This window comes from Mesoplodon bidens (genome assembly GCF_964165515.1).
Source record: "Mesoplodon bidens genome assembly, chromosome: 1".
NCBI lineage: Eukaryota > Metazoa > Chordata > Mammalia > Artiodactyla > Ziphiidae > Mesoplodon > Mesoplodon bidens.
This window is the reverse complement of record NC_138176.1, coordinates 93,074,981-93,091,060: the sequence shown is the minus strand read 5'-3', so window position 1 is coordinate 93,091,060 and position 16,080 is coordinate 93,074,981. Positions and strand designations below refer to the sequence as shown.

General features: G+C 39.6%; 1 protein-coding gene across 1 annotated transcript in view; it reads right to left on the bottom strand.

Annotated features, from left to right (window-relative positions):
• Positions 1-15,606, bottom strand: part of LARP1B (La ribonucleoprotein 1B) — a 147,476-nt gene extending 131,870 nt beyond the window's left edge. The window contains 3 exon segments of the mRNA XM_081232330.1: positions 596-655; positions 1,044-1,102; positions 14,997-15,606. Coding sequence (XP_081088456.1) covers positions 596-655; positions 1,044-1,102; positions 14,997-15,513 — 636 coding nt within the window. The 5' untranslated portion in view covers positions 15,514-15,606.
• Between the last annotated feature and the right edge of the window lie 474 nt (positions 15,607-16,080).

Here is a 16,080-nt window from a genome sequence, read left to right as displayed (position 1 = left end):
TTATACAACAACTAAGCTGCTTTATATGTTGTTTAAACTACACACCAATAATTCTGCACAAATTACAAATAGCAAGATGTACAGTGTCAAATGAAACCATGTAACCAAATACCATATATGCTACTTCTCTAAAAAGACTTTTGATAGAATATCCCAGAACATCTTTTAGAACTTCTTTCATAGACAAATTAAAAATCCATTTACTGAACATCTCTTGATATGATATATATGCATATATATGCATGTGTATATATAGAGTTAGGACTTCACACATTGAAAAGACTGTAACTCAAAGAAAACATATATAGAATACATTCTGAAACACAAAATGGGCTTCACTTAGACACATTAAAAAGTAATCTACTGTAGGCATTACGTGAAGCTGACAGCATGGTACCCCATCCTTTCCAAATGTATGGTCCTGAGAATACAACCAGATGAAGGCAATGTGATGAATGAAATCAAGGTATCTGAAAAATGGGTATTTTATTAATGCAATTCTCTAAATTTGAAGTAAAATAAATTCAGCATGTTAAAATGAGAATACCTTCCCTTTATTTTTTTTAAAAAAAAGAAGTCTTAAAACAATACTCACTTCAGTGTTCACTAATTCACTTGGTGTTGGCCAGTTCACCATATCGCTGAAATCACTAGCCTAAGAGGTAAATAAAAGAAGTGTTATGTCTGCAATTTAGAAATTTTAAGTAGAAAAAAATATTTTCTAAAAGTGAAAGCAATTTTTAAAATCACCCTCATTCAATTATATGCAGGCATTTGAAAAAATAATGCAAAACCTTCTCCAAACAACAGAACACAGCAAGAGTAATGTCTTATGATCCAACATGTGTCATGAATAATGACCTTGACTAAACTGATAGAGACAGGATAACAGAGGCGTATGGGGATTTGGATAAAGGCTACAATTTTCTAGTATATTAACTTTAAACTAACTATCAATGATAGACTTAGAAGAGAAAAATACACAATAATCTAAGAGGAGTTCCTTTCAAAATAGTTAAAAACTATTTCTTGTCATGACATACCTTGTTGGATTTCTTTGTCTTGAGTTTTCCTGCTTTTATAATTTGGGGGGAACTGGGCTCTAAAACAAAACAAAAAACATAGAATTGTTTTTACAACCACATCATGCAAAATATTTAACAAAATAACAATTAAACCAATTTCAGTTAAGTCAGTGGAATAATTATTTTCAACAAAATCCAAAGTTCTGAGACTCAAATTCCTAACAAGAAATCAACTACATTTCAAATGTAGATTCAAAGTGGTCTTCAGTGTTCAAATCAAGAAGTAGAAAATATTAAGTTTATTTACACTGAACTGATAGACCAATCCGTTCACTTACAGAATGTAACACGGAAAAATTAGCAATATAACATGTTTTAATACAGTAAAGTTAGTGAATCAACTCCCAATGGAATACATTTTTCTATATATACTATATATACATATAAATACATTCACATGCATCAAGGAGCATGCAGAAAATAAATCAGAAGACTTCAAACTATTTGTTGTCAGAAAACAAAGTTTGGCAACTGTAATACGCTGCATCTAGATCCAAGCCATAAAAAAATAGAAGCGATCTCTGTAAAAGTTTGTACAAGACTATCATGGTATCATCACTTGTCCCTCTTGAATAAGAACACAAAGATTGACAAATATAGTCTTCATTGTAATGAAGCTTTACAGTGTCTTGTATCTTGATTCATTATCTACCATGATGATCATCTAGCTAAACATGACCTAAATATTAAAAAGCAGAATAAACGTGGGATCTGCAGCTACAGAAAACACAGTAATTCGGCAAAACATGAATCCCATAAATCATGGCAATGACCAATTCATAGACTAAAATAAAGCAATCTTTGAGTTAAAACCCAGAAACATTCAAATAAGATTTCATGAAAGGAAGATTGATGAAGGATGAAGACATCACCAGGGATGGGCACACAGGGATCTTGAATATTGTAGTAATTCTATTTCTAAAGCAGAATAGTGAGTACATGGGTATTTGCTTTATACTTCTTTATACTTTAGGGACACATATATAAGTGTATACATATGTGTTAATGTGCATAAGGATAAATACTTCACTAACAAAAATGAGATACAGAAAAAAATATGGACAGATAGGGAAAAAAGGGAAGCAGGAAAAAACCTAATTTAACAAAAACAATATTTGAACATTAGAATTTGACTGAGGTATATTTTGTAAATACCACGTATATTGTATGGAAGTTACACAGTGTAGAACATCTGAAAGACCTTTCCCTCAACAAAGTAGAAAACATGTCCCAAAACATTGCTAAGTCAAGTAAATTAAGTGCCTGGTGGTTACAAAACAGCCTTATACAAACTACCTGATGTACTGAAAAGTATTTAGGGATAGGCCACACAAGCGAGTTTTATTACAAATGAATTAGACATTAATAATCACAAAATTAAGGTCAGAAATTAAAAAAATTATTCTGACCACATAAAAATAAAACTTTTTAACTTCAATATTAAATGTTATTTACAAACCAAAAAATATTTGAGCATGAGTTAATAATCTTTCTATTGCTTTAAAGTCAGGGGACTTCCCTTGCGGTCCAGTGATTAAGAATCTGCCCTCCAATGCAGGGGTCATGGGTTCGATCCCTGGTCAGGGAGCTAAGATTCCACATGCCTCCTGGCTGAAAAACCAAAACATAAAAACTGAAGCAATATTGTAACAAATTCAATAAAGACTTTAAAAATGGCCCACATAAAGAAAAAATCTTTAAAAAAACAAATATTAAACAAATTTAAAAAATAACAAAAGGGAGAGAGATTTTGATTTCAATAAATTCTTTTGAACTCAAAAATTTTGGATTTTTGTTTAAATTTTACTCTCTCAACTTTAACTCCTCCTCAGGAAATACAATGGGGAAAAAGTGCACATTTAACTCTGTGGCCTCTATAATTCTGACATTTTATCGATGGAGTATCATTAAGTACACAATCAATACTGTAATTTATTCTCATTAAAAGGTATTTGACAAATTATGCTGGCCAATGTGGTTGGATACGCTGGGACAGGAAAGTGATTTCTTTTTTTTTTTAATGAATTTATTTATTTATTTATTTGTTTGTTTGTTTAGTTATTCTTGGCTGCATTGGGTCTTTGTTGCTGCACGCGGGCTTCCTCTAGTTGTGGCGAGAGGGCGTTACTCTTTGTTGTGGTGCGTGGGCTTCTCATTGCAGTGGCTTCCCTTGTTGTGGAGCACGGGCTCTAGGCGAGCAGGCTCAGTAACTGTGGCGCACAGGCTTAGTTGCTCCACGGCATGTGGGATCTTCCTGGACCAGAGATTGAACCCGTGTCCCCTGCATTGACAGGCGTATTCTTAACCACTGTGCCACCAGGGAAACCCCTAATTTACTTTTTTAAAAGGAAGACTTTCTTGGAACATTCCTGTTCCCAAGTCCCAATTCCTCCCACAGAAACAGTTTATTTCCTGATTAATGAGTTTAGGAAAAGAAATGACTTGCAAAGCCAACACCTTTCCGCCCTTTTCTTTGGGAGCTAGCTGTCCACAAAAAGCAAGCATTCTGGTCTGCTCCTTCATGCTGTCAACTTCACAGGGCAGACTCCCTAACAGAGGGAGAAAGGGAACATGCAGATGTGCAATGCCAACTGTGAACACATTTGTCTAATTCCAAGTTCCACATAAGGAAGTCCTTTGTGCTGCTCTTAGACCACCTCATCAACCCACTCCTTTTCTGTTGAAAGAATGACACTGAGCTTTTTAAAAAAATAAATAAATCTGAGTAAAAAATAAAGAGATGATTCAAAAATGAAATACCAGTGGCCAAATATGAAATGTTAACTTAATTGTACTAAGAAATGTAAAGTAAAACAGAACAGTTTTCACCTATCATTCTGACAAAACAGAGAATGCCAAGCATTGACCCACCTATATAAATGGACATTTCTCTCATGCTGTTGGAATGAGTATTAAGTAGTAGAACCTTTCAAAGGTAATCTGTCATTTAAAATGTATATAATTTTGGGGGAATTTCCTGGCGGTCCAGTGGTTAGGCCTCCATGTTCCCACTGCCAAGGGCCCAGGTTCATTACCTGGTCAGGAAACTAAAATCCTGCAAGCCGCATGGCCAAAATAATAATAATAATAATAATAATAATAATAATAATAATAATAATAATAATAATAATAATATATATACTTTCTTATAAGATAGATAACCAATAAGGACCTACTGTATAGTACAGGGAACTCTACTCAATCTTCTGTGATAACCTATATGAGAAAATAATCTGAAAAAGAATGCATATATGTGTATATATATAACTGAATCACTCTGCTGTACACCTGAAACTAACACACACTGTAAATAAAATAACCCAATACAATTTTTAAAAATAAATAAAATAAAATAAAATGTATATACTTTTTAATGAAACAATTCCATTTCTGAGATATTATCTGGTAATCAAGACAAGGTACAATGATGTCAGTATGAGATGTTCACTGCAGGGACTTCCCTGGAGGTCCAGTGGTTAAGACTCCATGCTTCCACTGCAGTAGGCACAGGTGCAATCCCTGGTTGGGGAGCTAAGATACTGCAGGCTGAGCGGCACGCCCCCCCACACCAAAAAAAATAAAAAATGTTCACTGTAGGTTTACGGATAACTGTATGTACATAAATGACCTCAGGACTTCCCTGGTAGTGCAGTAGTTAAGAATCCACCTGCCAGTGCAGGGGACACGGGTTCGAGCCCTAGTCCGCGAATATCCCACAGACCGCAGAGCAAATAAGCCCATGCACTGCAACTACTGAGCCTGGGCTCTAGAGCCTGCTAGCCACAACTACTGAAGCCCACAGGCCTAAGAGCCCATGCTCCACAACAAGAGAAGCTACCACAATAAGAAGCCTGCGCACCGAAATGAAGAGTAGCCCCCACTTGCTGCAACTGGATAAAGCCCGTGCACAGCAATGAACACCCAACGCAGCCAAAAATAAAATAAACTTGTTTTAAAATAAGAAAACAAGGGCTTCCCTGGTGGCGCAGTGGTTGAGAGTCTGCCCGCCGATGCAGGGGACATGGGTTCGTGCCCCGGTCTGGGAAGATCCCACATGCCGTGGAGTGGCTGGGCCCGTGAGCCATGGCCGCTGAGCCTGCACATCTGGAGCCTATGCTCCGAAATGGGAGAGGCCACAACAGTGAGAGGCCCGCGTACCGCAAAAAAAATAAAAAAATAAAAAAATAAAATAAAATAAAACAATATTTTCATTTTCCCATGTTCCAGCCAAAATGGAGGAAACTGCCCTCCTAGCATATCATTAGAAAAAACCTAAGACTGAAAAAGAAAGCCAACCTAAAAATTAAAAAATAAAGAAATTTTAATTAAAAAAATTTTTTTCAGGCAGATGAAACCTAAGAAATATAAGCTACCAGTGGCTCCAAGTATATATAAACATACATGAACAAGTGTGTGATCTTCACATATCCATTTTTCAAACATCACTAGTGAGCCACTATACAACTTCTTTGAATATTATTCTAATATCTTAATCTATAAGGAAACAATTCCTAATAGATGAGGAATTCATTTTAAGAGCTTGGATACTGAAAACAAAAACTGCAGTATGATGGGCGATTTTACTCATGACCATAATCTTTAGCAAAGCTTTAATTAAGAAAACTCATTGACAGTTATGAATCACATGTTTTATTACATTTAAGGGAAAAATGTCATAAAATAGCATATTGCTACAGTAAATGAGTGCCTTAAAAAAATGTAAAAAAAAGTGAGATAACCTCATCCACCAGGGGGCAGAGAGCAGAGGCAAGAAGACCTACAATTCTGCAGCCTGTGGAAGGAAAACCATTCACAGAAAGATAGACAAAATGAAAAGGCAGAGGACTTTGTACCAGATGAAGGAACAAGATAAAACCCCAGAAAAACAACTAAATGAAGTGGAGATACGTAACCTTCCAGAAAAAAAGATTCAGAATAATGATAGTAAAGATGATCCAGGACCTCGGAAAAAGAATGGAAGCAAAGACAGAGAAGATGCAAGAAATGTTTAACAAAGACCTAGAAGAATTAAAGAACAAACCAGCAGAGATGAACAATACAATAATTGAAATGAAAAATACACTAGAAGGAATCAATAGCAGAATAACTGAGGCAGAAGAATGGATAAGTGACCTGGAAGACAGAATGGTGGAATTCATTGCCACGAACAGAATAAACAAAAAAGAATGAAAAGAAATGAAGACAGCCTGAGACCTTTGGGACAACATTAAACGCAACAACATTCACATTACAGGGGTCCCAGAAGGAAAAGAGAGAGAGATAGGACCCGAGAAAATATGTGAAGAGATTAGAGTCAAAAACTCCCTAACATGGGAAAGGAAACAGCCACCCAAGTACAGGAAGCGCAGAGAGTCCCAGGCAGGATAAACCCAAGAAGAAACACACCGAGACACATAGTAATCAAACTGACAAAAATTAAAGACAAAGAAAAATTATTGAAAGCAACAAGGAAAAAATGACAAATAACATACAAGGGAACTCCCATTAGGTTAACAGCTGATTTCTCAGCAGAAACTCTACAAGCCAGAAGGGAGTGGCACGATATATTTAAAGTGATGAAAGAGAAGAACCTACAACCAAGATTACTCTACCCAGCAACGATCTCATTTAGGTTTGATGGAGAAATCAAAAGCTTTACAGACAAGTAAAAGCTAAGAGAATTCAGCACCACCACACCAGCTCTACAACAAATGCAAAAGGCACTTCTCTAAGTGGGAAACAGAAGAGAAGAAAAGGACCTACAAAAACAAACCCATAACAATTAAGAAAATGGTAATAGGAAAATACATATCAATAATTACCTTAAACATGAATGGATTAAATGTTCCAACAAAAAGACACGGGCTTGCTGAATGGATACAAAAACAATACCCATATATATTCTGTCTACAAGAGACCCACTTCAGACCTAGGGACACAGACAGACTGAAAGTGAAGAAATGGAAAAAGATATTCCATGCAAATGGAAATCAAAAGAAAGCGGGAGTAGCAATACTTGTATCAGATAAAATAGACTTTAAAATAAAGAATGTTACAAGAGACAAGGAAGGACACTATATAATGATCAAGGGATCAATCCAAGAAAATGTAACAATTATAAATATACATACACCCAACATAGGAGCACCTGAATACAAAAGGCAAATGTTAACAGCCATAAAAGAGGAAATCAACAGTAACACAATAATAACAGGGGACTTTAACACTTCATTTACAGCAATGGACAGGTCACCCAGACAGAAAATTAATAAGGAAACACAAGCTTTAAATGACACAACAGAGCAGATAGATTTAATTGGTATTTATAGGACATTCCATCCAAAAAACAGCTGATTACACTTTCACCTCTAGTGCACATGCAACATTCTCCAGGAGAGGACACATCCTGGGTCACAAATCAAGCCTCAGTAAACTTAAGAAAACTGAAATCATACGGAGCATCTTTTCCGACCACAGCGCTAGGAGATTAGAAATCAATTACAGGGAAAAAAACGTAAAAAACACAAATACATGGGGGCTAAATAGTACGTTACTAAATAAACAAGAGATCACTGAAGAAATCAAAAAGGAAATCAAAAAATACCTAGAGGGCTTCCCTGGTGGCGCAGTGGTTGAGAGTCCGCCTGCCGATGCAGGGGACACAGGTTCGTGCCCCGGTCCGGGAGGATCCCACGTGCCACGGAGCGGCTGGGCCCGTGAGCCATGGCCACTGAGCCTGCGCGTCCGGAGCCTGTGCCCCACGATGGGAGACACCACAGCGGTGAGAGGCCCGCGTACCGCAGGGGGAAAAAAAAAACCTAGAGACAAATGACAACGAAAACACGACGATCCAAAACCTATGGGATGCAGCAAAAGCAGTTCTAAGAGGGAAGTTTACAGCAATACAAGCCTACCTTAAGAAACAAGAAAAGTCTCAAATAAACAATCTAACCTTACACCTAAAGGAACTAGAGAAAGAAGAACAAACAAAACCCAAAGTTAGTAGAAGGAAAGAAATCATAAAGATCAGAGCAGAAATAAATGAAATAGAAACAATATCAAAGATCAATAAAACTAAAAGCTGGTTCTTTGAGAAGATAAACAAAATTGATAAACCTTTAGCCAGACTCATCAAGAAAGAGAGAGGACTCAAATCAATAAAATTAGAAATGAAAAAGGAGAAGTTACAACAGACATTGCAGAAATACAAAGCATCCTAAGAGACTACTACAAGCAACTCTATGCCAATAAAATGGACAACCTGGAAGAAATGGACAAATTCTTAGAAAGGTATAACCTTCCAAGACCAAACCAGGAAGAAATAGAAAATATGAACAGACTAATCACAAGCAATGAAATTGAAACTGTGATTAAAAATCTTCCAATAAACAAAAGTCCAGGACCAGATGGCTTCACAAGTGAATTCTATCAAACATTTAGAGAAGAGCTAACACCCATCTTTCTCAAACTCTTCCAAAAAATTGCAGAGGAAGGAACACTCCCAAACTCATTCTACGTGGCCACCATCACCCTGATACCAAACCAGGCAAAGATACTACAAAAAAAAAAGAAAATTACAAACCAATATCACTGATGAATATAGATGCAAAAATCCTCAACAAAATACTAGCAAACAGAATCCAACAACACATTAAAAGGATCATACACCACGAGCAAGTGGGATTTATCCCAGGGATGCAGGGATTCTACAGTATACGCCAATCAATCAATGTGATACATTATATTAACAACTTGAAGAAGAAAAACCACATGATCATCTCAATAGATGCAGAAAAAGCTTTTGACAAAATTCAACACCCATTTATGAAAAAAACTCTCCAGGAAGTGGGCACAGAGGGAAAATACCTCAACTTAAAAAAGCCCATATACGACAAAACGACAGCAAACATCATTCCCAATGGTGAAAAACTGAAAGCATTTCCTCTAAGATCAGGAACAAGACAAGGATGTCCACTCTTGCCACTCTTACTCAACATACTTTTGGAAGTCCTAGTCATGGCAATCAGAGGAGAAAAAGAAACAAAAGCAATAGAAATTGGAAAAGAAGAAGTAAAACTGTCACTGTTTGCAGATGACATGATACTATACATAGAGAATGCTAAAGATGCCACCAGAAAACTACTAGAGCTAATCAGTGAATTTGGTAAAGTTGCAGGATACAAAATTAATGCACAGAAATCTCTTGCATTCCTATACACTAACAACGAAAGATCAGAAAGATAAATTAAGGAAACAATCCCAGTCACCACTGTAACAAAAAGAATAAAATACCTAGGAATAAACCTACCTAAGGAGGTAAAAGACCTGTACTCAGAAAACTATAAGACACTGATGAAAGAAACCAAAGATGACACAAACAAATGGAGAGATATACTGGGTCCTTGGACTGGAAGAATCAATGTTGTGAAGATGACTATACTACCCAAAGCAATCTACAGATTCAATGCAATCCCTATCAAATTACCAGTGGCATTTTTTACAGAACTAGAACAAAAAACCTTAAAATTTGTATGGAGACACAAAAGACCCCAAATAGCCAAAGCAATCTTGAGGGAAAAAAACAGAGCTGGAGGAATCAGACTCCCTGACTACAGACTGTACTACAAAGCTACAGTAATCAAGACAATATGGTACTGGCACAAAAACAGAAATATAGATCAATGGAACAGGATAGAAAGCCCAGAGGTAAACCCACACACCTATGGTCAACTAATCTATGACAAAGGAGGCAAGCATATACAATGGAGAAAAGACAGTCTCTTCAGTAAGTGGTGCTGGGAAAACTGTACAGCTACATGTAAAAGAATGAAATTAGAACACTTCTTAACACCATAAACAAAAATAAACTCAAAAGGGATTAGAGACCTAAATGTAAGACTGGACACTATAAAACTCTTATAGGAAAACATAAGAAGCACACTCTTTGACATAAATCACAGCAAGATCTTTTTTGACCCACCTCCTAGAGTAATGGAAATAAAAACAAAAATAAAGAAATGGGACATAATGAAACTTAAAAGCTTTTGCAAAGCAAAGGAAACTACAAGCAAGACGAAAAGACAACCCTCAGAATGGGAGAAAATATTTGCAAACGAATCAACAGACAAACAGACAAAGGATTAATCTCCAAAATATATAAACAGCTCATGCAGCTCAATATTAAAAAAACAAACAACCCAATCCAAAAACGGGCAGAAGACCTAAATAGACATTTCTCCACAGAAGACATACCGATAGCCAAGAAGCACATGAAGAGCTGCTCAACATCACTAATTATTAGAGAAATGCAAATCAAAACTACCATGAGGTATCACCTCACTCCAGTTAGAATGGGCATCATCAGAAAATCTACAAACAACAAATGCTGGAGAGGGTATGGAGAAAAGCGAACACTCTTGCACTGTTGGTGGGAATGTAAATTGATACAGCCACAATGGGGAACAGTATGGAGGTTCCTTAAAAAACTAAAAATAGAGCTACCGTATGACCCAGCAATCCCTCAACTTGGCATATACCCAGAGGAAACCGTAATTCAACAACACACATGCACCCCAATGTTAACTGCAGCACTATTTACAATAGCCAGGTCATGGAAGCAACCTAAACACCCACTGACAGACGAATGGATATAGAAGATGTGGTACATATATACAAAGGATTATTACTCAGCCATGAAAAGGAACGAAATTGGGTCATTTGTAGAGACGTGAATGGATCTAGAGACTGTCATACAGAGTGAAATAAGTCAGAAAAACAAATATCGTATATTAACGCATATATGTGGAACCTAGAGGAATGGTACAGACAAACCGGTTTGCAGGGCAGAAATAGAGACACAGATGTAGAGAACAAACGTATGGACACCAGGGGGGAAAGTGGCAGGGGGTGGGGGTGGGGGGGATGAATTGGGAGATCAGGATTGATATATACACACTAACATGTGTAAAACAGATAACTAATAAAAACCTGCTGTATAAAGAATAAATAAAATTTTTTTAAAACATGTAAAAAAACCTACTTACTTCTCGTACTCTGAAAGTGGGAGTATCAATTAGTAGCCATTTTCGAGAGCAACTTGTCAACAAATACACTGTGACCTAACAATTCCACTTTTCTCTCCTAGAGAAAATCAGATATGTATTTTCTCTAGGATAGAAGGCATGCATAAAAATGTTTGTAACAACCAAGATGTTGATCAATACATAAATGTCTAAATTAACTACATCAGTTATATTTATGGACCACTTCTCAGCAATTTTTTAAAGTTTAGATTAAAAAGGATCAACTTCATCGCAAGAAAAAAAATTTTTTATGATTAAGTATGTAGATGGTAGTTAACTAAACTTATGGTGATCATTTCGCAATATGTACATACAAATCTCGAATCATTATGTTGCACACCTGAAACCAATGTTAATTATACCTAAATTTAAAGAATAAAAAACTCACTAGTTGTAAAGAAGAAAAATAAAAGATCTACCAATACTTTAAAAATATTCTAAACACATACACAAAACACTATATTTGCAAGTAATTTCACATAAAGGACTGAAAGGATATTCAGTAAACTGGTAACATGACTATCTTTTTTCTGAAGGGAACATCAAAAGTTCCTATTTTACAAGAACATATTTATGTATCATTTACATAACTTAATTAAAATGTTATTAGAGTACAGTAAGCTTATTTGAGGTTTCTGGGAAGCACACCTGGAGAAAAGAAGGTTGATGGGGTCAAGAAGACTAAGGATGAAAAAGATGAAAAAAAATCATTTTAATTTAATTTTTATTTTTAGTATTTTGGCTGCAACTCGCGGCATGCGGGATGGTTCCCTGACCAGGGATTGAACCTGGGCCTCTGAAGTGAAAGCACCAAATCCTAACCACTAAGCCACCAGGGAACTCCCAAAATCAATATTTTTATACATTGTTTTTGTGTGTAAAAGAATTAAAATTGTATTAGAAAGCTGATTTTTAATATGCAAAATGTAACCATGGGTACAGGTAAGTGATTCATAAATCCCATACTGTGATTTTCATAAAGGTCTCCAAAATAAATAAAACTACTTTAAACAAGGGTTGGGGGACAATTCTTTCCAGTCTCCTGACCGGAATTTAAAACTGCAGTGACACTATTCTAGGCCTCTCCTGTGGGCCAGGCTTTGGTTGAAAAGAGGGCCTTATCTGGATTACCAGAAACAGCAATACACAAGCCAGAATCATCCCAAAAGTGGAGGAAAGTGTGTCACAAGGTCTGAAGAATGCCTCACCTGCAGTCCAGTTACAACTGCAGGTTCTAACAGAAAATTCATGATTACAAGTCATTAAATACTTCCCTACATTTCCTATGTTTCTACCTCTGGTAATAAACTTTCTGGCGAAATTTTATGGATGGAATTCCTGTACCTCATTGAGTGAGTGACAGTAAATCCAGGTTTGGTTAGGACAAACATAGTTTAATTCTGTTATTACAGCATAATTAATATCCTCTTTCCCTCTCATGAATATCCTGGTTTATAGGATAAATCACATAGGCCTCCTACTAATAAGATTACTGTACTAATTTAACACTCCCTTAGTTTGCACCTACTCTGGTCTCTGGACCCTAAAGGTCCTCTGCTCCTATTTCATTATTCTTGAGGTTGCAAATTTGCTTAGGAAAATAGGAAGCCGGCAGACCCAGGTTATAGAAGGCAATCTGGTATTAAGAAATGAAAGAAAATATATTCACTTCATTCATTTACAAGGCCTAGAAATCTTCACAAAAGTCAACTAGCTAGGTAGTAACACTATCTGGACTAGAACCCAAGTTGTGCATTTCTACACAACAGTCTCTTATCAAAGTTACCTAAGTTATTCAATTACTAATAGAAGTTGTGTAGAAGTATAGAGTCAGTACTGCGGAGAGGCTATAAAGTTACTCTAGCACTCCACATATGAAGAACCGTATTCCTGAGGGCACAGAATAGATTCCAAGAACAGAAATGTTGCCTACAGAGAAACATCAGCAAAATTAAATTCCTCATGAACCACACCATACATAAAGCATCACCTGGTTCTTAATCTCCAACAAAGATTAAGGACACCAGTGAAGGCACCTGTAGGTTAATTGTATTAAACTGTTAAATATTTTCACAAGGTCATTTCCAATTAAAATGTCTGAGTCTCATCTTGAAAGTTTTAAAACCTGTCAAATTAACTGTACAACCAACAGGGTTTTTTTTTTTGTAGATCACTGAATATAATGTATAATGTGTGTATGTCTAGAAGTAGGAGGAAAACTCACTAGAGTTTTCTTTCTCTTTGCTAAATTTTTTTTTTTTTTTTTTTTTTTTTTTTTTTTTTTTGCGGTATGCGGGCCTCTCACCGTTGTGGCCCCTCCCGTTGCGGAGCACAGGCTCCGGACGCGCAGGCTCAGCGGCCATGGCTCACAGGCCCAGCTGCTCCGCGGCATGTGGGATCTTCCCGGACCGGGGCACGAACCCGTGTCTCCTGCATCGGCAGGCGGACTCTCAACCACTGTGCCACCAGGGAAGCCCTCCTTGCTAAATTTTATAGAGATTTTCCTTTAAGATTTTTGTTCTCTTCAGTTATTAATACTAGTAAACAAATAGATCTTTGCAGCTAGGAGAGACTGGTGGCAGTATCAAATTTAGAGCAAAATTTTAAGCAGCTTTTCCCGCAAGTGTTAAGATTTATCAAGAATGATTTAAAAACCATTTATCAGACCTCAGCTGTAAAATAACTTTTGTTTAAATAAAGTTATACTGTACCACAGCATTAAAAAAATGATTTGAGTATTACTGTGCAAATCAATTACCACTTATCTCACTCTGTTGGAGTTCCTTGGAAGAAATGTTACTATACCTCTATACCTGCAATATGTGTGTCTATAACAATCACCTTATATTTAACCATTTCCTTTATCTCTTTTGAGCCTCACAACCCTGTAAACATGCTTGAATTTTCCCTGTTCCACTGTTAACCTTTAATTTTTAAGAAGAGTGAAGACGTGTACGTAAACAGCTGTAATTTCTATATGAAAAGTTCAATTAATTTACTACAACTTAATTAGAAAGCAAAACTAGGAGATACTGGTTTCTGTCTTCGGTTTATTTCGTATTTCCACTTAAACTAAAAAAAAAAAAAAAAACCTGCAGTTGCTATAACCAAAATAAAGCACCAAGGGCCATACTGCATAGGTCAGCATTCAAATGCAGTGGCATAATCTTACCTCCCCTAGAGAGGTGAGCTAACTGAATGTCAGAAGACTACTGTTCAACTAATGAGCAATTCACTCTCTCGTCAACTATCCTATTTCATTTCAACCAGTTTCCACCACAGTCGTAAACTCAAAGCTTTTGAGTAGCAACTACAGTATAGCATCTCATTTTAAATATGACTACTTAGCACGGTTTTAAAGACACTGAAATTTTCAGCTTACCAATTATTTCACAATAAAAAATTCATAACTGCCCTTCCACTTAACATATAAACACCCTTGCTCCGACTGGCTTCACCTCTTTTTAAAAAGTCTACAGAAACTTTTCTATAGGACGAACTGCAACACCTACCTAAAGTCAGCTGTCCCATGTCACTAACACGTGGGGTAAGACATAACTGAGGCTGTGCCCGCCGAGCGGCTCAGCTCCGTGACCCCCGCCGTGTCCCACCAGCCAAGGAGAACCCGAGGTCCCACCTCTTCCTGCTGCTCCCTTCCCAGATGTCCATTTATGTAAACAGGCAGAGTGAATGACACCTTGGAACGAAACACCTCAGACTGACAGGGAACGGAGGCCTGCCCCTCCCCCAGCCCCCCGCCAGCCTCTGCCGCCACGCGAGTCGCCCCTGCACACACCCTCCCGGTGCCCACCGCAGAGGAGCCACAGACCTGCCTCCAGGGCTTCCAGTGGGGGCAGCGGCGGCGGCCCCGTCCCGGCGGGGGACAGGTGCTGGGGAGGCTTTTTGGTCCAGGGATTCTCCTTCCGCGGCAGCGGCGGCGGCGGCGGCGGCGGCAGCTTCTCCTCAGAGCCTGCCGCCGCCGCCTCGTCCTCCCGGGCGTCCTCGGCCGGCGGGTCCCGCGGCAGCGGTGGCGGCGGCTCCCAGCCGAAGGGCACCCCCGGCCCGCGCGCCTTGTGCGCCAGGTGCAGCGCCAGGGGCTTCACGGGCACGGCCGCCTGAGGCACGCTGTGTCCCAGCACGGGCGCCGGCAAAGGCTCTCCCCGCGCCCCCGTGCTGGAAGCGAGCGCGTTTCTCTCCTCCCTCGCCGCCTCCTTGCCCTCCCGTTCGGGCGGGGGCAGCTTCCCGGCTTGCCGGCTCGCCGCGGCCGACAGCGACGCCCTCTCAGCTGGTACCGCGGGCCGCTCCTCCCGAGGGTGAGCGGCGGGCACCCGGACGCGAGCAGACATCGTCCCCCTGCCCCAGCCGCCCCAGCCGGGGGCGGCCCGGGGCCAGGGAGCCCGGCTGCCCGTCTCTCCGCCGGGACACTGACTGGCTCCGGCCTGGGGAAGAGAACAGGAGAGCCCGGCCGCCCGCGTCGGCTCAGGCCGCGGAGCTCCCGGCGTCGAACGGCGCGCTAGCCGCCCGCCGGCCCGCAGCGGCGCGAGCACCGAGCCTGCCAACACGCGCCGGTCGCCGCAGCCGGGGGCCGGGAGCCCTCACTTGGCGCGGGCTGCGGCACAAACGCCGCAACGCGAAGCTGTAGCGCCTCTAGCAGAGTCAGGTAGGCTCGCGCTCCCAGAGCCAGTAACTGCTCGTGGAGTCAGAGGCGGAGGCGGGGGCGTGGAGGGGGCGGTCCGAAATGATAGAGCGGGGGCGGGGCCTCCCGGAGGAGCGTGACGTGGCCGCTCACCGGCTCCTGCCCTCGCCGGGTCGCCGCCCGCGGTGGTTGACTGACGATCCCGCCTGGGTGCCGCCCTGCTTGAGGGCTGGCTCCGCCCCAGCGGCCAGCAGAGAGGGAAGGAGAGCGAGCTGGG